General features: G+C 46.1%; 3 protein-coding genes and 1 non-coding gene across 8 annotated transcripts; 2 read left to right on the top strand and 2 right to left on the bottom strand.

Annotated features, from left to right (window-relative positions):
• Window positions 1-5876: 5876 nt before the first annotated feature.
• LOC117841035 (ABC transporter G family member 11) lies at window positions 5877-11072 on the top strand. The gene is made up of 10 exons (XM_034721600.2): window positions 5877-6593; window positions 8239-8528; window positions 8614-8785; window positions 8876-8998; window positions 9094-9222; window positions 9319-9513; window positions 9623-9709; window positions 9792-10064; window positions 10263-10370; window positions 10521-11072. The coding sequence occupies exons 1-10, from the start codon at window positions 6159-6161 to the stop codon at window positions 10860-10862; spliced, it is 2154 nt and encodes a 717-aa protein (XP_034577491.1). The 5' UTR covers window positions 5877-6158; the 3' UTR covers window positions 10863-11072.
• A 1902-nt stretch (window positions 11073-12974) lies between these two features.
• LOC117840267 (E3 ubiquitin-protein ligase HAKAI homolog) lies at window positions 12975-16006 on the top strand. The gene is made up of 3 exons (XM_034720748.2): window positions 12975-13329; window positions 14137-14195; window positions 14694-16006. The coding sequence occupies exons 1-3, from the start codon at window positions 13012-13014 to the stop codon at window positions 15790-15792; spliced, it is 1476 nt and encodes a 491-aa protein (XP_034576639.1). The 5' UTR covers window positions 12975-13011; the 3' UTR covers window positions 15793-16006.
• A 724-nt stretch (window positions 16007-16730) lies between these two features.
• Window positions 16731-16833, bottom strand: LOC117841213 (U6 spliceosomal RNA). The gene has a single exon (XR_004637236.1). It is a non-coding gene; the product is annotated as a U6 spliceosomal RNA (small nuclear RNA).
• A 415-nt stretch (window positions 16834-17248) lies between these two features.
• LOC117837798 (katanin p80 WD40 repeat-containing subunit B1 homolog KTN80.4) lies at window positions 17249-24085 on the bottom strand. Of its 5 annotated transcripts, XM_034717566.2 has the most exons (19): window positions 23871-24085; window positions 22822-22952; window positions 22603-22720; window positions 22271-22497; window positions 21984-22086; window positions 21748-21818; window positions 21044-21067; window positions 20823-20897; window positions 20586-20729; window positions 20382-20505; window positions 20022-20291; window positions 19428-19943; window positions 19286-19341; window positions 19067-19192; window positions 18871-18945; window positions 18689-18801; window positions 17914-18030; window positions 17749-17832; window positions 17249-17652 (listed from the first exon to the last, which is right to left on the bottom strand). In XM_034717566.2, the coding sequence occupies exons 1-19, from the start codon at window positions 23896-23898 to the stop codon at window positions 17574-17576; spliced, it is 2481 nt and encodes an 826-aa protein (XP_034573457.1). In that variant the 5' UTR covers window positions 23899-24085; the 3' UTR covers window positions 17249-17573. The 5 variants fall into 5 exon arrangements, with proteins under 5 accessions (XP_034573457.1, XP_034573459.1, XP_034573455.1 ...); XM_034717568.2 differs by having other exon boundaries at window positions 19428-20291; window positions 22271-22314; XM_034717564.2 differs by having other exon boundaries at window positions 19428-20291; window positions 23871-24084.

Genomic DNA, 24085 nt, shown 5'->3' with positions numbered 1-24085 from the left:
CAAAACCATCCTTTGTGCAACTAATGTACTCGCAATCAGAAAGATCTACATCAGATAAGCACTTGACATTATCATGCACACCTATGGTGGAACTATCGGCCACAGCAACACAAGCCGACGTATCACCATGCACAATCTCCACTTCGTCACCGATCCATTGGATTAAGAATTGATGTAAGGTAGATGGGACACATTGATTTGCATGAATCCAATCAAGACCCAAAATTAAACTGGAATTACCTTGGGTCTCGGTGACAAAGAAAGCGGTAGCCAACGTCTTGCTCCCAACGGTGAGCTCCATAGAGACAATGCCTTTAGCTCCCATAGGCTTGCATCTTCCTACACCGCCGACAATCATGTTGGTCTTGATCAACTCCTCATCTGAACCTCCCAATTTCTTGAACAAGGAATAGGGCATTAAGTTGACAATTGCCTCTCCATCAACTAATATTCGAGAAACTATCTTCCTATTGATACGTCCTTTCATATATAGTGCTTTCAGATAACTTTCAATAGCTTTAGGCTTCTGGAACACAGCTTCCTTAGGCCCAAAGTCAAGGTGAGCCAAATCATCTTCTGAGATCACATAACCATCCATCGACATATGAATCATATTTATATCCAAGTTCATGCACTTAGGTGAAGTACTCTAATCAATAAGCTGTTCATCGTCCTCTGATTCACGGACTGATGCCAACTCATTGTCATGAGCCATAGGGACAAAAGAAGCAAAACCGGGCGGCAATTCTGGCTCGACCGGTCTGACTGGTTCCTCGATCGGTCTGATCGGCTCGGGTGCTGGCACAGACGCCTCAACCAGTCTAACCAGTTCCTTGGCCGGTCTAAACGGTGGAGCTGGAGCATCAGCCTTAACTCTCCACTCCTTTTTCTGAGGTGCGATGGATCTGTATCTGCTGAATGCCTCATCCCTCTGTTTTTCTAGCTCCTGTTCCCTCTTTTCTTGCAGCCTCAGCCTCTGCAACTTCCTCCTCTATGTGCGATTCAACCGGAAGGACACCTCCTTGGCAAGAAGTACTTGGAGTTCGACCCACTGCTGCTATCCTCATGACCATTAGCGGCGGGAACCTTCTGAACAGATGACATAACCAGATTGCTTGTGCCAATCGGTCCTCCCGTATTAGCTTCAACGGGAACTTACATAGACCCAATCTGGATAATAGCTTTCTCTCTGCCTTTCCCTATGTCTATTTCCATCTTCTGAACCTCCTCCTCTCTCTATTTAGGATGATACACTTGCTATGGAGGAGGTGTCCTAGGCGCCTGGACAGACCGGTGTGACCGGTCGGGTCTGTGCAGCCTGACAAGATGAGCAGGGTGCCCAACGGTCTTGCATAGGGCATGAGATCCTGTCCAAAGCTGACTTCCTTTATTCTCCTCATCCAGGATGGAAAGATGGCTGGTGCACGGACTGGTAAGATACCCACAATACCCCATTATCATCCCACACCGAGCATGAAGGTTTTGATGCCGGAGGAGCCCAAGATGTGGAGGGGTATTGCCTTGGTTGCACTTGGTCACTTCTTGTCTTGTAACCGCTCTCGGTGGTGAACCTTGTCTCCCTTAATGAGTAGGTGACCTCATTCTCTTTTTTAATGGTTGATCACTTATAATGGCCTTTTCTTTAGTATACTTGTCCAGAAGCATATCAAATGTGATTTTTTCCCTGGGGCTGCTCCTATGATCTTTTGCCATGTTGAGCTTCCAAGTCCCAATTTCTGGACGCTTCGGTTTCAACATTCGGGGATGGTCCTAGGGCTGATCGATCTGACCGGTCCCCTGCACCGGTCTGACTGGTTCGATCTGGCCAGCAGACTCGAGCGACTTTTGATCATACGCTATGGACGTCGCTTGCCCCCCGTGTCTAGAAGCTTTTATAGTAATTTTGAATTACTCTCTGCCGTCTGGAGTCTTTTCATATACCACCTCCCTTGTCAACTCTTTTTTCCTGAAATCGGGCTTTTCTTCCCCGATCACCACATTCTTGCCTTTAGTCGCTTCGGCTTGATGCGGCCGAACCAGTACCTTGGGATGTTGTATGTCCATTGTGTTGACAGGGAAAGGCATCTTATCCACTTGCATTTCGTGGAACGTCGAACGGCTTTCGTTTATAACTGATTGAACCTGTCGATGAAACATATTGCAATCATTAGTCGCATGGGATAAAGTATTATGAAACTTGCAATATGCTTTCCTTTTCAACTCTTCAAGTGGAGGCGTAGTATGAGATATTTTCAGATGTCCAAGTTTAAGCAATTTATCAAAAATATGATCACACTTGGAAACATCGAAAGTAAATTTTACTTCTTCTTGCCGACTCTTGTGGGTCAGCTTAAGAGACGCACAAGAATAAGATTTAGCTTTAGAAGGCCAAACAAATTCAGTAGCATAAACTTCATTATCAATGTCGCTCGAACTATCGGAATCATATTCAATAGCATGCATATTTGAACGACGAGATTTAAAGCTATCTCTTTCTTTAGCTAATCTAGCCTCTTGTACCATGGCTCTCACATGCACAATTGCAACATTAATAAATTCTTGGCCTTCCAACCTATCTCTAATAGATGACCTTAAACCCTTAAAGGCTAGATCGGCTAAATCTGATTCAGAACGTGACAAATTGAAACAATGGTTTTTAGTTTCCCTGAATCGTTTCATGTAATCAGAAACAGATTCATCTTTATTTTGCCTAACCGATGTCAAATCTGTCAATTTCAGTTGAAAACTCCCATTAAAGAAATGATCATGAAACTTTTGTTCTAACTAATCCCAAGAATCAATAGAACCAGGAGCCAACGAAGAAAACCAAGCAAAAGTCGTACCCATCAAAGACCAAGAAAACAATTGAACTTTTAAAGCATTATAAGTACTAGCTTCACCCAGCTGAGCAAGATATTGGTTGATATGTTCCCACGTAGTACGGTCATCCTCCCCATTGAATTTGAAAAAATTAGGTACACGCCAACTAGGAGGAAGAGGAACATAATCAAAACTAGAAGCATAAGGTTTTTGATATAGCTTAGAATTGCCAATATCGATCCCAAGTTTACTTTTTATGGTTTTAAAGCAACACTTCCCTGAACTTCAGATTTTCGTCCCACGTACTTGACGGTTTCTGCATTGTAGCTGCCGTATTTACTTCATTCACAGGAGGTATGCCTTTGGAGGACACACTAGTATTAGAAATAGGAGGCGATGTGTATCCGATCGTATGGGACGATGGTACAAAAGGTCCAACGTCATCAATATGGTTAGGAGCAACCAAACTAGGCATAACAGTGAGCGGTATCGGTGTTTCAGGAACAACAGTCAGCTGGCTAGCCTGACTGGCCTGACCGGTCTGATCGGTATCCCCCAACTTGTCGGACCGCCTCAGCTGTGATCGGCTTTGTTGATCGGCCTGGAGGCGGCGTTTATCCCAAAAAGAAGTCAGTCGGCATGCCATCTTTCTTGACGCCCATAAGATATTGCATCTTGACATATTCTTGGAGCGTCGCGATGTTTCGCCGCTCCTCCTCATTGAGATCCTCCACGGAAGCCTCGATGATGTTGTTCTTGTCGATCTCTGTATTAGATCCTATCTTGCTGAGGTTTTCCCGAATGGTTGTAGAAATCAGATCTGTCTTCCCCAGCAGAGTCGCCAAAATGTGTTGGCGCCTTTTCCGACCAACACACGAACGCGCTAGCTCCCGCGCAAATTAAGTGATCACCTCATCGGAGCTCCTGGTCCTGGTCGGTCAGACCGGTCAGGTAGACTGGTCAGGCCGGTCTGACACAGGGGCGCCATGAAAGCCTATGTCTACCACCTCGGGAGGGACCCTGTCGGGGATGGTGAGCCTAGGGTTACTCTGAGATCGGCAGGCCACTCAGAACGTTCTCAATCGCCATCGAGAAGAAGAAGGAAAGCAAGGAAGTTGGAAAAGCTAGGGTTTGAAGATAAAAGTAAATAGATGTGTTTGTCGATTGGGTGATAGCCTTCAATCGGCCAGAGCCCTCTATAATTATAGGGTGGGAGGTCTTTGCCCGCAAGGAAATCCCGCTTCAACTCCAATTCAACTAGGACTCCTAATTTTGTCTCAGACTCGGGGTGACCGGTCTGACCGGTCGGGGCCACCGGTCAGACCGGCGGGCACGTGCCGGATCGGCTACAGAAACCCAGACCGGTTAGACCGCCTGAAAGAACCGGTCTGCCCGGCTGGTCTCAGCTTGATCAGCTTGCTGCCACTTTTGGGCATCAACAGGGTCAGATCCACGTTTTTCCTAGAGTACCTCAGGGGGTGCTCCAAAAACATCACTTTCAGACTTCCTTGTGGAGTTGGGGTTATTTACCCACCTTTGCCACTCGTTACACAATGTACCGGTTCGCTTCTAATTTTTTTTCTTTTCGCTCATGGTTCCCCTACTCGCCGAACCTCTCTGCCGCGGCCCCCTGTGGCGGCGATGGTCCGCGCCGCCCCGATCCCCTGCAGCGCCATGGCTAGCCCGCGCCACCCCCGCCCGCCGGCGCCGCGCTGTCCGCGCCGCCCCAGCTGGCCGCGGCATTGCCACCCCGGCCCATCGGTCGCGCCGCCTTGGTCCCTTGGATCTGGTAGCCTGCGGGTGCGCCGACCCGCGCCATGGCCCCACCGAAGCTGCCCCCACGCCGTGGCCTCGCCGCCACCGCCGCCCCCACGCCGTGACCCTGCCACCCCCACGCCGTGACCCTGCCGCCGCTGCCCCGCGCCGTGGCTGTGAGACCGTTGCCACCGAGTGGAGGAGATTGGTGGGGAGGCGACCAAGGTGAGCGCGAGCAGAGGAAGAGGAGGGGAGAAGAGAGAAGAGAGAGGAAGAGGAGGGGAGAAGAGAGAAGATGATGACATGTGGGTCCATTTATAATGGGTGAAATTGACTATTCACAACAAGTCTTCGTATTTTTAGAGCTGGAGCACTGCAATCATCCAAACACGTACGTCAGCTCCATGTTTTTCTGGAGTTAGTGAAGTGGAGCTGGGAAAGTGTGGAGCTGGTGGAGTGGAGCTGATTTTTGTGAGGTGAAGTGCTACCAAACACCTTCTTAATTGCGCAAGGTTTTACAAGCCGTACGGGATCCCTATATTCTTTTGGTGTTTTAAAAAATATTGGGCCAACGTTTAAAAGACGAGAAACGTGACATGGTTCCACATTGCTTAGGACCAAGGGTATGATGCGCCGCCAAATTTGACATTCTATTACCAAGTTTCACTTTCTTGTCATTATTTTTTTTTTCATATTGCTTCTTCTACGAGTTTCAGGGAAAAAAAGTTCATTCGTTTTAAATAGGCGGTTGGATGCTACAACCCACCATACAAGAGCCCTCACCCGAGATATGTTTCAAGATTCTCGGCAACCGAGATGAGTCATCGATGCACGCTGCCCACATCTACTTGTTACGTCTCTCACATTCGTCTCTTGCACAACAGTACGTCACCACTGCCAAGCAAACAAATACGAGTATACGACAATGGCTCACGTATAGTAATCCATAACTTTTTACTTAGCCAAAACCTCCGTTGTGCGGATACAGACGGAGCGCCCAAAGTCAGATCCGTTACAAGTCTACAGCACATGAGTACGGTGCTACTACAGGACAGCTACCGGTAACTCACTTTCCCCTCATCAACCCCGCCCCGGTCGTGGCGCGCATCGCGTGCCGGCATGCCGCCGGGGCGCACCCGGGCATGCGGTTCTGCACCGCGGCGGCATGCGGCGCATGGCCTCGGCAACGCCCTCTCGCCTGCATCGCATGCATGCTTGGCTTGCTCCCACCCCGACCCCGCGCTGCTTGACCCGAGGTCAAACACCCTGCGCCCTTCATAACTTCCGCTCCGTCTCCCCCCTCTCGTCACTGGAGGAGTGTATTCACTAACCACTGGCTGCTGCTCCATTTACTCCACCGTATCGACCCCCTGCTTCCCGCTCATAAAACTCGCCACCCCAAGCAGAGCGGGCAAGCGCCCGGCAACAAGCCAGCCAGGAACCGCCACTCCTCTCGCATGAATTAGCTTCAAGGACGAGCGAGAGAGAGAGAGAGAGAGAGAGAGAGGATAGCCATTCTTGTGCAGGCAAGAAACCAAAGAAAGGCGAAGGCTGCCTGCTTGTCGCCTGCTCCTCGGAGGTGCATGAGGAAGGGGGGAGCGGCTGTCGGGGCGGCGATGGTGGGGAGGGAGGCGGCGGTCGCGGCGGTGGCGGCGGAGCTGGAGGACTCGGCGGGGAAGGCGGCGGGGGCGGCGGCGCCCGCGCTGAGCCCGCTCAGCGAGACGCTGTGGCGGGACAGGGCGGCGGCGGGCGGGGTCCTCCTCGGTGACGTGTCGGCGCGACTGGCCTGGCGGGACCTCGCCGTCACCGTCGCGCTCGGCACCGGCGACACGCAGGCCGTGCTGCAGGGCCTCACGGGCCACGCCGAGCCGGGCACCATCACGGCGCTCATGGGGCCCTCCGGCTCCGGCAAGTCCACGCTCCTCGACGCGCTCGCCGGGCGGCTCGCCGCCAACGCCTTCCTCTCCGGGACCGTCCTCCTCAACGGACGCAAGGCCAACCTCTCCTTCGGCGCCGCGGTACGTCACCGACGTCGTCTAGCCTGCCCGCTGGCCTTCTCGATCTTGACACTGATTGACTCTGGCTTTTGTTTGCATATCAACATTCTTTTACCTTAAAATACAAGACTCTGCACGCATGCTGCACCTTTAAAAATTGTCCATCTCGATGCATCAAATGGCATTTTCTTGAGCACGTGATCTGCAGAGAGCTAGCTCTACAACTATGCACATGAAAACTGAAAAAAAACCCACAGAAACTGTGTAATAAAATGTTTCAGCCTTGTCTTATTCGATGTTGATCTGATGGACAAACAGACTGTAGGTGTTTGGTTCCACGGATTAAAGTTTAGTTCCTATCACATTGAATGTTTAGATACTAATTAGAAGTATTAAATATAGACTAATTACAAAACTAATTGCAGAGATGGAGGCTAATTCGCGAGACGAATCTTTTAAGCCTGATTAATTTATTATTAGCACATATTTACTGTAGCATCACATTGTCAAATCATGGATTAATTAGACTTAATAAATTCGTCTCGTGAATTAACCTCCATCTATGCAATTGATTTTATAATTAGCTCATGTTTAGTCCTCCTAATTAGCATCTAAATATTTGATGTGACAGGGACTAAATCTTAATCCGTGGAACCAAACACCCGAAGTTTTTTCCCTTTCCAGAAACAACGTTTTTCCGTGTAAAAAAAATTGCGACTGCCCATGTGTCTCCCGCGAGTTTTGGAGTGGATTTGGACATGTCAAAAAGTACAACATTCTAGGCAACTAGCTATCAAGTGGCTGGTGTACTGCCTATTTGGCAGCACACACAGCATCACGCTTTCCTTGTTCTGAAGCACCCTGGTGGTGTCTCTTTCCCACAGCCACATCGGTGATCTTGAATTCTCTTTTGATCTTCCTGCATCACCTCACCTGAACACCCAACACTCTCAAGGAGAAAGAAGCGGGTCACTCACTTATCACTCTTCAGTCATCATAAGTCACCTGCCAAGTTCACTGCATCGGATTCGCATTCGCATCTGCTCGTTTTCAGAAGATGCCATGCCGAATCAGGGTATCTCGGCTCAACTCCACTAAACTCTTTCGGTTGGGGTTGGATCAGTAGCCGTCTCCAGTCAAGATCGGGCGATCTGCCTTCACTGCCGCTTGTCTGTTTTCGGATGGAATCATTCTGTTTTCAGGTGTGCGTTTGGTGACGGAGTTGAACACTCACTGGTTGGTGAGGAACACGCCAGTTATGTTTCCTGGAAAGGGGAATTGGGGTTGGGGTGTAGTTAACCTGTTTCCTCGGCACTCTTAAGCTCATGATCTGTTGAGACCTTCCTAGTCTTTTCATATCGTTTTTTGGCTATAGTTTAATTGAAAAGATACCACATATCCTCTAAAAAAAAGTTGATTTTCATATTTATTGTACCTTAATCGAAAAAAATAAAAAGCACCAATAACCACTAGCTAGCTCTAGTAACAAGAAAAATGTACAGATAAGTTCACAGCTGTACAAAAAAACTGACGGTCCCTAATTTCAATATGTGGCATGCTTCTGAACATTGGATCGATGTGGTTTAAACACATGGTCGAAATTCACAGTTTCACACCATGAATTTGCATCTTGTTACTGAACACTACCCTCAATCTGAAATTTCAGGCCTATGTGACGCAAGATGACAACCTTATCGGCACATTGACGGTTCGGGAGACGATCTCATACTCGGCGCGCCTCCGTCTCCCTGACAAGATGCCCTGGGAGGAGAAGCAGGCCCTGGTAGAGGGCACCATCATCGAGATGGGGCTGCAGGACTGTGCCGACACGGTCGTCGGCAACTGGCACCTGAGGGGCATCAGTGGTGGTGAAAAGAGGAGGGTCAGCATTGCCCTTGAGATACTGATGAGGCCCAGGCTGCTCTTCCTGGACGAGCCAACCAGTGGTCTCGATAGGCATGTACTACTACATTTCCCATGTTGATGTATCATGTCTGTTTTGGCCAAAGTGACAGATTTGCAAGAATTTTCTTTTTTGCAGCGCTTCAGCATTCTTCGTGACACAGACACTGCGTGGGCTGGCGAGGGACGGCCGGACGGTCATCGCGTCCGTGCATCAGCCGAGCAGTGAGGTGTTCACGCTCTTTGACTGTCTGTATCTTCTATCGGGAGGGAAAACTGTCTACTTTGGGAAGGCCTCTGAGGCTTGTGAGGTAACGATCTGAGATTGCTCTTGTTTTTAACTGTGTTTCTGCTATGCAAATGGGATCTTTGAACCATCTACTTTATCGTTCATTCTGCAGTTCTTCGCCCAAGCTGGTTTCCCGTGCCCACCAATGCGCAACCCCTCGGATCATTTTCTCAGGTGCATAAATTCGGATTTTGATAAGGTGAAGGCCACTCTGAAAGGATCAATGAAGACGAGAGTAAGTTTCAGAATTTTGTCAGCTCCCTAGTATTTGCTGTGCTATGTTGGTGTACATGCCTTGACTGAATCATGTCTCTCCTTTTGCATACGTAGTTTGAAAGGTCTGATGATCCGCTCGAGAAAATCACAACTTCGGAGGCAATGAGGAGGCTGATCAACTACTACCAGCACTCACAGTACCACATCAATGCGCAGCAGAAAGTAGATGAGATGGCCCGGGTTGTAAGTACTTGATTTTCTTGAGTGATTTGTGACAATTAAAACTCTGCTAGTCCATTCCAGTAGAATTAAGAGGATCCATGTGGATTGCCATCTCAGAAAGGAACAGTGCTGGACTCAGGAGGGAGCCAAGCTAGTTTCGCAATGCAGGCGTTCACACTCACGAAGCGATCATTCATCAACATGTCAAGGGATTTTGGATACTACTGGTTGAGGCTTATCATCTACATCGTCGTGACACTCTGCATTGGGACTATCTACCTAAATGTTGGCACTGGATACAGCTCCATTCTGGTAAAAGTTCTTTCTACAGTTGACACTTACATTGTTCTTCAGTTACATCTTAGGTCCTGAATTCAAAATCTGATGTTGGCGATCTGATAAATTTGATGAAAACAATTAGGCTCGGGGCGCATGTGCTTCCTTCGTATTTGGCTTTGTCACATTCATGTCGATTGGAGGGTTTCCATCGTTTGTCGAGGACATGAAGGTTTGTGGAACCACTGAAGAATCAATGACATTAGAAAAGTTCTTCAGGTCCTAACACTGCTAACTGAATTTTCCCATTTCAGGTCTTTCAAAGGGAGAGGCTCAATGGGCACTACGGTGTGCTGGCGTTTGTCATCAGCAACACGCTGTCAGCGATGCCGTTCCTGATCCTGATCACCTTCGTGTCGGGCACGCTGTGCTACTTCATGGTGCGCCTCCACCCGGGCTTCATGCACTACCTCTTCTTCGTCCTGGCCCTCTATGCCAGCGTCACTGTTGTCGAGAGCCTGATGATGGCCATTGCCAGCGTGATCCCCAACTTCCTCATGGGCATCATTATCGGCGCAGGGATTCAGGTAAACTGAACATCTCAACAGCTTGAACCTCTCCATCATTTGTTGGGCACTGTTAGGAAAAGGAACATGCCGTGCACCCGAATTTGGGATTAATTCTGACACTGTGCATGGAACCACACACCATAATGCTGATGCTTATATTCTCTTCTGATGATAACAACACACATTTAATGGGAAACAATCCTTGGAAATGGACAGGGCATATTCATGCTTGTATCAGGCTACTTCAGGCTTCCACATGATATCCCAAAGCCTTTCTGGAGGTACCCCATGTCATATATCAGCTTCCACTACTGGGCATTGCAGGTAAAAAAAAAAAAAGGCCAGACTCATTTTTTCACAGTGATTAGCAGAAGTTACCAGTTAACTCAATTCAAAATCAAATACTACTAATCTATAACAAAGATCAGAATACTGAATGCGAAGCATGGACTGCGTTCTCGATCGATCTTGCAGGGCCAGTACCAGAACGATCTCAAGGGCCTGGTGTTCGACAACCAGGACGACGAGCTGCCCAAGATCCCCGGGGAGTACATCCTGGAGAACGTGTTCCAGATCGACGTGAACCGGTCCAAGTGGCTGGACCTGGCCGTGCTGTTCAGCATGATCGTCATCTACCGCCTCCTCTTCTTCGTCATGATCAAGATCAGCGAGGACGTGACCCCCTGGGTGCGCGGCTACATCGCGCGGCGGCGGGTGCAGAACCGGCGGCAGCGCAAGGTGGAGCTGGCCGCCCGGTCGCCGTCGCTCCGCGGGTACGTGGTGGACGTGGCCAGCCTGCCGGCCGACCACCCCTGAAGCAACGCCGTGCAGGAGACCTGAAGAATGTGGTGGGCGACACAAAAGGCGAAGCTAAACCTAAACTGTACCGTACTGTGATAAGAATGCGTGTTGTTATAGTAGCAACTGCATGCTTGAAGCTGTATTGGAGTGTTCTTTGATGGACTACTAAGATCGATGTATATCAGCAGCTGGATGCATGGTTTGGTCTCTTCTCTTTTTTTTCAACCATTGTTCATCATTTTCGGCCGCGTGCATCGAGATCTCAGGATACAGAATGGCACTATATCATGGTGAAATAATCTCTCGTGGACCCAAAGATACTGCGGTAGCAGTGTGTGGGGTGTGAAAAACAGTGCTATAAATGGCAACAATGCACAGGCAGCTCGTGTACTGAAGATTTTCGCCGGTGGATGGATGGATCACTTCAGGGCAGCATGCGCGTACTATTCACTGTTCACCGTAGGACAAGAACAGTGGAGGAAAGGACACGGCATGGTTATGGCCATTAAGGCCAAACTGTTTTGCCACCACCGCTAATTCATTGCCGCCGCTGATCCAAACCTGGCGCGGAATGGCTCTGTCACAGAGCGATCAAACAGCGATTAGCAGGAGCTAGCAGCCGGATCAGGGCAGGACGACGACGGGCTCATCGTTGTCTAGCTATTACTCCCACCTCTGATCTCTCCCAGCACGCCTGAGCTCATCGATGCCTGCTGCGGATCACATGGCGAAAGTTATTGCAGCGGCCAGCGAGCAGTAACTTGACGCGATCCTTTCGTTATCCCGCTGCTACCGCTGCAGCCGTATCGCGGATTCGCAGCAAGAAACTGCAGGTGACGCCAGAATCCACATGAACTCGGCAAGTTGGGCAAAGATTCGCAGATATTTTTTCGCGAGCAGGGTGCAGGGCGAAAAATATCTTGGTGCCATGGCTGGGGTGCTGGCCGAAGATTAGGTGCTGGGAGTTACTCCAGCAATGGCGCTAGTACTTTGGCTGCATTGACAAGCGAGGGAGAGGTGAGGTGAGATGCTGCCTACCGATGTGGCGATGTCTGATGAGCTCCCCTACGGCCCTACGCGGCAGGGCATTCCGGAATTCAATTTGCATCCCGTGGCCTTTGTTCCTTTGGTGCTCGCGCACGGCAGCATGGCATGTGGATCCATCGACAGGAGGCGGCCGGAGTTGGTATGCAATTTATTACTGGCATGCCGTCTTATTAGTCAGCTACTAAGGTACAGACGTACGGCACGGTCGGTGGCCTGTTGTTTTCTTCTGGGGTTGTCTGCGGTTTCCTTGGATTTTTCACTGACCGGCTGTAATTTTGTAGCACAAAACCTGCATGAGCTTTGATTTGCAAACATCAGATCAGGATTATCCAGTGACCAGAGAGACAGGAGATGATGGGGCAATGTTCTTCTACAGGGAGGGACAGAAGGAGAGCTGAAGGCCCAACAGGCATCGCCAAACTTGAGCTCAGCCTGTTCGTTTCAGCTTATCAGCTGGCTTATCAGCCACTAAACAGTATTTTTCTCTCACAACAAATCAGCCGTTTCAGCTTTTCAGCCGGCTTATAAGTCCAGCTAAAGTAAATAGCTGCAACTGTTGGCTGCCGAACAAGGGACACGCAACAGAAGCCAGCTTTGCATTGGATGCGCACGATTATGTTAAGAGGAAACTGAATCCCGTCCTGATTGGAAGAGGAGAAACATTCTCCAGATGAACAGGGAGTTGGGTCGCGTTCAGCCAGAGTTTGATTACTGATTGATTGAAACGATCGACAGACTCGGGACGAGATGAGACGGCCGGCCTGGCCGCGTGGAGGCCACTCACTGTTCATTGTTCAGGGAGTTGCAGTGATTGAGTAGACGAGCAGACAGCAGTGCTCATTGTTCAACCGGGCAAATGCCTCGGTCAGATGTTGACCCCAATTTATCGACGATGATTTCTTGTAAATTCAAATTTTAGCTGCAAAAACAAAAAGGAAGCCACACAATACAAAAAGAAGACGAAAAGAGTCGGTAATCAGTGCCCAGGCGGGCCGAAACTGCAAGTATGATTAATGGGCCGGCCTCCCGAGTGGCTGAGTCCACATCCAAACGAGCAAATAAACCCACCAAAAAAACCCACCCGAGAAGCGTGGGGGAAAAAAAAGAAACCCTAGCGATGCTGCAGATTCGCCTGAGCAAGATCGGCTCGTCGGACTCCGGCGCCGCCGCCACCGGCGCGGCAGCCGCGGGTGGCGCCTCCGCCGCGGCGGGGGTGGCTGCGGCGCTGGGCGGCGGCGTCCCGGAGTCGGTCACCGTTGCGTGCCCCGACCACCTGATCATAGCGGACCTCCCCGTCGCGAAGAGCCTCGGCGCCGTCACGACCTCCGCCGCCGCGGCCGCGCGCGCCATCGGACGCCGCTCCCGCCGCCCGCTCGGGGAGCGCGTCCACATCTGCTCCCGCTGCGAATTCCCCATCGCCATCTACGGCCGCCTCGTACGAACTCGTAAACCCTAGCGTTTTTTTTTCTGTTTCTGAAGCGGCTATGAAACCGCGAACTTCAGCCGCACGTATTGCTGCTAAGCTAAATTACAGGTTTACTCAACAGCGTGTGACGCTGTAGCCATTTCCCATTTATCACGGAGTCAGCAAATTTTGTGGTTTAGCAATTAACACAGGGACGCCACTAGCTCTAATCTTCCTCTGTCGGTAACATAACTGTAAAAAATGGAGCAGCAGATGTACATTGTCTTTGCGTTATGCTCCTTTTTTAGGGTTTTAGGATTCTGAGAGTTGGACCAAAACACCAAATACATTTGTAGGATCTAATTGGGAAGGCAGACAAGGGAAGCTAAGATTTACTGTCCTAGTTTTAAGCTGTATTGGATTGAATGAAGGCAGTATTGCTGTCCTCTTACAGTGCTAGTGCATCTATTTGCTTAACGGATCACACACAGTTTGCTTTTAGTTGATACTTACATTAGCCTAATTTATATAATGTTAGATGAACTATTCATATATTTGCACCAGGAAATAAGCTTTTGGTATCGGTTGTTGGTGTGATTTTTTAAGCTTGAATTAGTTATATCTAGTTTGTTTGCCTTTTTTTTTCTGAAGTACTTCGTAAGCAAGTCAAACAACCTTGTTTACTGTTATGTTTCAATATTCCGTATTTTATGTCCCTGTGTTTCTACCTGTTCCCCGAATAACTGCTTACATGTGGCCATTCAATTCATAGTTCCTTTTCTAATATATGAAGTTGGGCCCTATAGTAGTGTAGTGACTTATTTTTTTTGGTTTCAGATCCCTTGTGAACATGCTTTTTGTTTAACCTGTGCAAGAAGTGATTCCAGCTGCTATCTGTAAGCATTCTAACTCCTAAACTTTTCCTAACTTGCTCTTGTCTCATTCTCACATTCATGGTATTTTGTTTTACTCAGTAGTTCACACCTTCACGGTTAGGGTAACATGCAGTAGTTCAGTGCTTTATCTACAAAAAATGATAGAGCTTGCTCTAGTAAATTTGTTTGTTATATGGACTGATTGTGATGTTGCTTTTCTTAAGATATTACAATTTATGTGCATATGCTTGCAATGGTGCAGTACTGTTAAAATCGTTTCTAGTTATTGCCATGCACACATATGAGATGTTCTGTATATTAGAACTGATAGATATGAATATTGGTTACAAATTGACATATCCTATACCTGTACCATTGACCACATAATCAAATATAGTGCAGGCAATTTCCTGGGAATGTTGTGCTTTCAATCCTTAATTAATATGGATAGCTGCTGTGTCTCTTATAGAGTTTAGCTTGGTCTAAGTCTGTCAATTTGAAACTTCTGTTCTGCTGCAGATGTGATGAGCGTATTCAGAAGATACAGAGTGTGAAAATGATGGAAGGGATTTTTATCTGTGCTGCACCGATGTGTCTCAAATCTTTCCTTAAGAAAGCAGATTTTGAGTCTCATGTGCCTGAAGCCCATGCTAACCTCCTACAAACTAATGTAGAGAAGGAAGAACGTAACGAGTCAGATGCTCCTAACATCTCCCGTGCTTCTGCAGGGGATACTCAAAGACAATCTCAAATGCCTGAAATGTCTACTGCACGAGCTCCTCCAAGGCCAGGCGTTTCACCCACTTCAACTCCTCACATGCAAGATCGTGAAGAACGCTCCCGTTACCACCAGTCCAGGGAGCAAACCCCACTAAGGCCTCCAATGCTTTCAAAACCGCCATCATTCCATGGTCGCCACTCGTATCCATCAGGGGACACTCAGGCCGAGAACAACCCACCTCAAGGATTTGACCGCTACAACTGGGCTTCTCAGTCACGCCAGGAGAGCCCTGGTGCGGCAACTCCACTTCGCCAAGAACCAGACCATAGTACTCAGGACAAGCAACAATTGATGGCTAATGCACCCTTTATGTTTCCACCAATTCCTCCTCATCAGGCAAACTTTATGATGCCCATGAATATGAATCAGCCTATGATCCCCAATGCGCCATTCAATTACCCTCTCCAGCAAGATGGAAACCCCCAGTATTTTGCTGCCCCGTTCCAGATGCGACTACAAGATACTGGGTCAGACCAAGGTTCCATGTCAGGCGTTCAACCTCCAGGCGGTCCTATGAGCTTCCCTGAGGGGCTTCAGCGCCCATGGGCTATGGGACTGATGGGTGGTCCATTTCAGTCAATGGCCCTTGGGCAGGGAATGGCTGATGGTGCAGGTGATCCTCAGGGTGGTGGCGGTATGGCCTTCATGCAGGCTGGTTTTGGGGGCATTCCAGATGGCTCCATGAATCCAGGCATGTCAGATCGAGGCGATGGAAGGGGTGTTCTAGCACAGATGCCTATGCAAATGCAAATGCAAATGCAAATGCAGATGTCACTTCCCCCACCTCCACCTACACAGCCTCCATCAGGCTCACAGCAATCTTTTAACAGGACTTGATGTTTTTTGGACGAACTTAAGGTTATATTGCCAAAATTGCATATTAATCCCTGCTGAGAAAATTGTAAGTTTGTCGTTTTGGCATGTAACTTATGAGAATTGGATGGCTCAGTTCTATCCCCTCGGTGCCTGCCCAGCTGTTGGTGGATAGAAGCTTGTATTATGCTATAACTGGTCCTGTTTGAATGAAATGTTTGCAATTTCTGAAAATTTAGTTCTGGATTGTTTACTGTGTGCCATTGTACAGTCAGTGAAATACTGCTATTTTAAAACAAAATGATGCTGTGATAGAAGTTTCAACTTGCGGCTAATGGTAATGTGATCCAATGTCTGCACGCTGATCTGCCCATTGTTTGGGGTACTTCAGTTTAGTTGCATGTTTCGCCGCGTACAGTACATGCCAAAAACAAGGCAGCAAGGTGATTGTGTAAATAAAATAATAAAACAACAAAGGGCTCAATTTGCTTAAATGTTGCTGAACTGAGCAGAGCACGTACAGTACATGCCCGTTTGTGCACAATTTCTAACGTGTGAGAACTGAGAACGCATAACGCCCCCAAGGACTTGAACGTAGCAAAATAAAAGATTCAAGGTGGAAAATACAAGTGCTAAGGGACTGACGCGCATAAATCACTTTAATACAGGCCGTGTGGATGAAAAGATTGTGATGTACTGCGCTAGGGACCTAACCGCAAGAGAGCGATAAACCTAAAAGGGGCAAATCGAACGCGCCAGGGCATATCTGAAAAGGTGAAAGGACCAGAGCAGAAATCTCAAAAAAATTTGGACCATTTCTCGATTACAGGCCGTGTGGATGAAAAGATTGTGATGTACTGCGCTAGGGACCTAACCGCAAGAGAGCGATAAACCTAAAAGGGGCAAATCGAACGCGCCAGGGCATATCTGAAAAGGTGAAAGGACCAGAGCAGAAATCTCAAAAAAATTTAGACCATTTCTCGATTTGTGCGTGTCATCCTTGCGCAGGGGCCATGCTAATCTTCTCTGTATCGTTCCAATTTTATCGGATGTCTCCAAAGAGACAGTATCGTCTCCGCGGCTCAGTTTATAACTTGGTCTGCGCGTCCTTGGCTTGGCGGTACGGTACTAACATTGGCTCTGCTTCCGGTGTTCCGCTTGCTCGTTCCCGTGCAGCCGTGCTGTCCGCTCCCGCACCCGACGGATCCGGCCCGCGTGTGAGCTGCCGCTTACGGCCCGCGGCCCACGGGCTGGCCGTGCTGTCCAAGAAGTGTTCAGCATATGTATGATATTACTATGAACGTATTCTGTACAGGATACTGATGGCTGCGAACCAGAGACAGCAATGGAAGGTTTATGGAACCTCTTCACGGCACAATAATCACAACGAAATTTGTCTACAGCTATGCCTAACTGCACATATGGTAACACAAAGTCGATAGTAGAGTACGGAATTGCTCAGCTAACCAACAAGACAAAATGGAAAGAAAAACTCTAGCAAATTGCCAATATGCAAGTTGAAAAGAATGTACAGATGTAGAACCTCTGAATTCTCTATATATTGTAGAAAGGGAGGGGAGAAAGATAAAACTTAGAAGCTTCACTCTGCTATATCCTACTTTGTTCCCACCAAAAAAATTCTCTGCTATATCTAACTGTGACACCTTTGATTTTCTACACCCGTGTGTAATTTCTAATATATTTCGTCTGTTATAGTTGCTCATCCTGTGTACCTATATCTTTTATGACCAAAGGAAAAAAAGGCAGGGGGTTGAAAATTTTGCGACTTGTTGTACGGTCGCTGTTTACATGCTTGACAGTTGCAAGATATCCTGAAGAAAAATGGAGAGCTCCTGAGCTGATCTCCCAACCTCGCCTTGCCGCCTGCGAAGGGATGCCCGGAGGCATCAATTATTTCAGTCGATTGAACTGGATGCTGTTTAGGGATTTCGTGGGATACTCAGTGCCATTGAAGTTTACCTTGTCAGCGACTTGAGGCTGGCGTTTACCTTCTTCAGCTCTTGGAAACATAGACTGCACCGCTCCAACCTAGCAAGATATGCGCTAATGAAGCAAGTCCATTGTGTACACATGATATGAGCAAGAAGCAGGATCCATTTCAATGAGATGAAATGAGGAAAATACCTCTGCTCTGCCTCAAGGTCTACACCAACAGGCGGCGTAGCTGACAAAGCTGAAGAAATAGTGGCACCAAAGCTCTTAACAAGACTGAGAATCATCCCCAAGGCAATGTTCACATGCCTGCATCGAAAATGTCAAAGCACATCGATTAACCGTGAGCTTTCACTTTTCTAACATGTAATTGTTTATATTGGCAGTCATTTTCCATACTACTGGCACCATATACAAACTGTGAAAAACAAAATTTAAAACTGTGGAACGTCAGTTAGAGATTGCACAATCCATTGTATGCACCGATAAATGATGCCATTGGTGCTACCATCAGTAAAGGGAGCCATGTCAGGATCAGCATTCTTTTTTAGAACAGGTACAAGTTTGGACCCTTACATAATAGCTAAACCGATTGGTTGCAATCCAAAGACTAATGCATGGAACCATGGGACCCATGACTCAAGTGAATTGAAAGAAAAAACATAATTGCGCAAATATTAGATACTAGCGATGCAGAATTTTACACAAGTGGTCATAGCCAAGAATACAATTTGACTAAAGCCTGAACCATGAATATTATGTCATATTGGTGTATTCAGAGTTCCAACCCTTTCAGAAAGGGAGGTGGTTATAGTCAGATTCTCCTTACATCACAAGGTCCAACTCTCCACAAAGCATTTAGTCAGTTTGAACTCAAATAATCAGAAAATGTACAATAGTAAGGTTAAATCTAAATAATCCCACAATTCTAATATTGCATAAATTAAGAGGAAATATGAGAAATTACCAGTCATATTTGCTTTCAAGAAGACTGGAGGAAAGCCGCAAAATAGAAGCGCAAATATCTAAACTGATACAGTTACTATTCTCCATTAGAGCATTAATTACACCAGTAGTGACCTAGAAGAGTAGATGTCAGAGATTGTAATGCATGGAACTACAACAAAGAGGGTAGTCGAGAGTACAGACAGCAAAATCCAATATTCTCCATGTAGCATCAATAGATCCCTTTATATCATTTCTTTGCCAACACCGATAAACCACCTGCAAACATCAGTATATCACATAGTAACTACCATTACTCAATATATATAAAATGATTGTCTCACCAGAAAATGAATTCTTGATAAGTACTCAGTAGATCTTATTCTGGACCTCTTTATACCTCTAGTTTTGTTAGCCGAGACTTCATTACATGAATAAAATCTTGATGGTTTTCCATTAGACCATACATATCATCTTCATCACTAGCTGAACCAATAAGTTTTCCAGGAAGTGAAGGGTGCAGCCTCTACAGAAAATAGTAAGACAGGGAGCATTATGTGTACATATCAACTAAACCAACATTGACGTCCAAATGACACAATGTCGCAAGTAAACATACCGAGCCATATAATGTTGGTTCACACTGGATGCTATCATAATGAGAAGAGTAAGGTCCTGTTCCAACCACAGCTTTGGTTATAATTATGGAGGAGGCTGAAACCAAAAGAACAATGCTAGGTTGCTAAATGACTTAGACTTACGATGTCTAACAGCGTGCCTTTCACTTGATTCCCTCCATTTGCTCGTTCCAATCACTCCATTTCTGTCAATGTCGGCAAATTCTGGATTCCATGCAGCATCAGAATTCCATTTGTCAAAACAAGACACGCCGTACCAGCTACCAGCTTCATTAGACTCAATTTTTTCAGTGCATACTGAACCAGAACGGCTATTGTCCCCAGCACCTGAAGATTCTCTTATAAATTTCCTCTGTGAACTAATAGGCTTTGACAGAAATATATGCTCACGGTCTTTTGGGCTTTCTTGAGCCCTCCTTGTATAGTCAATATCTGGATTAGCTCTCAAATAACTTTCTGGGATTATTTTCTTATATCTTACATCATCAGTGATTCTTCTGCAGCCACTTTCGTCAACCATCCTTGACCTCCTTGAATCAGTTATAGGTACCAACTTGCCACTTTCTTTGCCATGATTAGCAGATAAACCTACTTTTTCTATATTTTGAGGCTCAATAACTGGTAACTCACCTGTGGCAGCTTCATTGAGAATGGGATCAGCATTCCCCTTTGAGCTATGCCTTGGGGCAAGAACAGGTATGAAAGATGATTCCTTACCGCCATACCCTGAAATGTGGGACATTGATTTATACATGGGAGCTGCTGGTACAACAGTGGCTGGCTGTCTCTTCAGGTCATCAACGAAATTTGGGTTCAATCTAACTCTAGGAGAAAGCAGAGGTGCAGAATCAGATCTCGTGAGCCAGAGATCCTTTTCTCCAGGTGGCTTTGCCAATCTCTTCCTTACCACAGAAGAAGAGGAGACAGGAATTTCTTTTGAAGCAGACATTGAGCGTTCAAGCAGAGTATCCGAACTAGTTTCATTGGCTGTTTCAAGAAGCACAAAATTATATCCGCTTTTAGAGTGCAGAGATAACACAGATACGTTGTAAGAAATGTGGTAGCTGCTTTAAGTACCTGGGCTTCTGGAAACTGATAGTCTACCAAACACTGATGGTATGCTATTATCTGATTCAATTAGCCTATCTACAGTTCCATTTAAGTGTGATCCAGCACAACTATCAGCATATGGCTCATGTTTCTGAAAATTTATTTAAGTACCATGTCAGGAAGAAACAACTCAATCCCTAATTACATAGTACTATGCATAACACTTCATACCATCAAATCCACAACCCACACACCAACACAGTTTTGGTTATATGAGCAACCAAGAAGCTTTCCTTCATCAACAGTTAGATCGGCCAATGTGGACCAGCCTACATCAACCACATCATGACATATGATGGGTTCCCAGGAAAGAACCTACAAGCAAAGTGATAATATGTAATGACCTTTCTTCCACTGTTATCTCCTTAAGAATGAAATGAGGGCATGATAAATCAGTAGGGCATCTACCTTTAAGCTTTGATGTAATCCACAAAAAAGTGTTTTACCATCACTGTTGAATTTCATAGAACGAACTATACTAGCCTGAAAATCGAGGACAGCTGCCATTAAGCAATCGATTATCTGATTACGGATCATGTGCTTTGTTTCCAACAAGCACTCTCATCCATTTCCACACACGAATCCAAGACATATGATGGTATGAAGAAATTGATGATGAGAAACCATACCGGCTCAAAGTATTCTCGGCTGTTCTGCATTAAGCTGTAAAAGGTTAATTATATCCAAGAAAAGAGACAAGGCAGGACAGAAAAATTAGCTTCTTCTGCACTAAAATCAAATACAGCAAGTGTGGTTATGTACCCCTATTTGGCCTGCGGACAATCTACAGAAGATTAAAAAAACTACAACCAATATACCTATTTTAGGAAACCTCAAATTTAAAAAAGTTGTTTCACAAAGAAATTATTAAATTACATAAGCTTAATATTAGCTACTTCACCTCGAAAATTCTTTGTATGTCTGGCATGCTGCATTATTGGTCGCTTCTGTTTGGCAATTGGTACTATTTCATGACCCCAGACATACAAAAAAACTGGTGCTACATGCTAACTTTATGTGTTTCTTGAATCCTTCTAAGATCATATTTGGGTAGACAAACCAATGCTTAAAATGATTCATAGTAGTTTAAAAATTCATAACGGTAGATCTTAGTTTGAATATATTTCATTTAATCCAAGCACATGATCAAATCACCTAGTGCTTAAATACAACTTGTTAAAATTGCAACCTTCAAGAGATAGGCAGATAGCTTTCCTAGGTGACTATATAACCTTAGGTTCAAGAGCTATGCTGATTCATAATTTGAACATTGGATAGCTTGAATTTGGGACATGAACAAATTTACTAGTCATTATATATAGATATATGGTACCTCAGGTCCAGAAGAACCAATCAACTCAAAAGTCTCAAGATCCCAAAATTTAAGAGTCTTATCAGTTGAACCTGCAAAAGTTTTGAAAAGAACAGCACGGAATATGTCACTTGGATATCCAGATGATGTACAAATAAGAAGCATGAGGGACTAACAAGTCCACAATAAAAAATAAAAAGTTTCTATTAGAAAAAAATGGAGAAATTGTCATCCTAGGGAAATTCATGAAGACTAACCTGTAGCCAATAAGAACTCATGGGGGTGAAAATCTAAGCAGTTGACTGGACCTTCATGAAGACTAAAGTCATGCAAGAGTTTTCCAGCCGTCAAATCCCAGATCTAGCAAGGTATTTTAAACACAGTTTCAGTGATCAGGAAATATGAGCTATATTTTCTGTTAATAATAGTATGAGATTGTCCATCTTGTTGACAACAGCCAGGCTGTGAGCACACCTTGAATTTTCGGTGCTATGATTTTGGAAAACTTTGCATTATATTTAATGTACATGCTCACAATTTTTACCTTCACTGAGTTATCAGCCCCTCCAGAAACAATCCATCGACCATCTGGAGTAAATTTAAGCACATCAATTAGCCGGGTATGGCCCTTGTATGTGTGAATGCATCTCTTTTTTCGTATATCCCATATTTTCATGTTTGTGTCTGAAGACCCAGAGGCCAAAAATTCTCCAAAAGGATGGAAATCAAGCGATGCACAATTCGATCTGTGCCCAGTGAAAGTTCGGACAACTGCGCATTGTGCACAATACTCAATCAAAACAGAGATAATTGCATAACACAATTGCAGTTTATGTTTTCAATGCAAAATGCACCAAGCATCAATACTGGTCATACCTTTTGCCTCCTCAACATCCCATATTTTTATTGTTCCACTTGCAGCACCAGCACCTATGGTAAGTTCAGAAGAGTCAAAGCTCACTGACTCAACTGGACTTGTAAGGCCTGATAGGCTCTGCAATGTACAATGACAATCACTTGAAGTAGATAGTTGACTGCCAAAAAAGCAAGAATGACATTACACACGAACCAGAAGAGTATCCTATAGGAAATTACCAGGAGGGCACTGGGTTTCCCTACAGCCCAAAGATTGACCTTCAGATCCTCCCCACCAGTGATGAGGATCCTTGATGTCCGCCTCCCAAATTTGGCACAATTCACATTGGAAGCATGCGCAACAAACTCCTCTGATCATTATCAAAGAAACAAGATATATAGACGATTACATCCTACCACAAAATTATTTTAGTGGTGTCATGATTTTATTTCTGTAGCTGAACCATTCATTCCATGCAAGCACATAAGACCTAAGTTCTCAATGGAAACAAATAACAAGTATGACATCTGGACATCCTGAACTGATCTTCCCAACTCACTGTCCATGCTATGCTACCACCTACTTCTTCCAACAGTACAACACATAAGTGTCATAATCTTAAGTCAATAGCTGAACGCCTGAACCATTCATTCCGTGCTAGCACCTAGGACCTAAGTTCTCGATGGATAGGATAACAAGTATGACATTCTGAATCGATCTACCCAACTTTCATTTGATAGGTGTGAGGAATCAGAACATACAGCATGATACCGTTTACAGCAACTGGTACAACCCATCAGACAAATGCCAAATTACAGAGCACGGAAGTCACATTTTCCTGGCAGACAATAGAACAAGGCTCCTGTCTCTGGCTAACCCAGACCACCGAAATTAGTTTAGCTTTGATCTTATGCAGAAAACTGTATTATTCTAGGTCTGAAACTTCACGATACTGTTTTGAAATTTCATTCTATCCCCAACTTCACAAGTAGCAATAGCAAGGCAGCTCGGATGGTCTTGAATAGGTTCCTAGCTGCCATCGCAACTCCTCAAATCACAGGCTCGCAAGTTGCAAGAACAAAAGTACAAAACCAACATGAACAGTGAACACCAGAACAACCCGAGACCCAGTCACCCAGAAGCAGGCACGAATTCGATCACTGCGAGCGAACCCAAGTACACAACCCAACCGAAACCTAGCGCTACACCGATTGAAACAAGCAGGCAAGAGCTATCCGATTTGGAAAATTCCGATCCAGAATTCCTAAACCGGCAATTTACAGGATACGTAGCTTATAGGCTCGCTTGGTGGCCATCTGCGACGGCCGCCGTCATCAATAGCATGGACACCCGCTGCGGGGGAGAGAAGGACGCGGATTGCCTCGCTCGCTCTCAGGATCCTCCCGCCCGCGGCCTCTTCGCTGGCGCTAAAACTTCGCCGCAGTTGTTAGGTGGAGTGGGTGAAGGGAGAAGGAATGTTGAGGAAGGAAATCGAACAGCTAG

The sequence above is a fragment of the Setaria viridis genome, chromosome 9 (assembly GCF_005286985.2).
Source record: "Setaria viridis chromosome 9, Setaria_viridis_v4.0, whole genome shotgun sequence".
Taxonomy (NCBI): Eukaryota; Viridiplantae; Streptophyta; class Magnoliopsida; order Poales; family Poaceae; genus Setaria; species Setaria viridis.
This window is presented reverse-complemented; position numbering and strand designations above follow the sequence as displayed.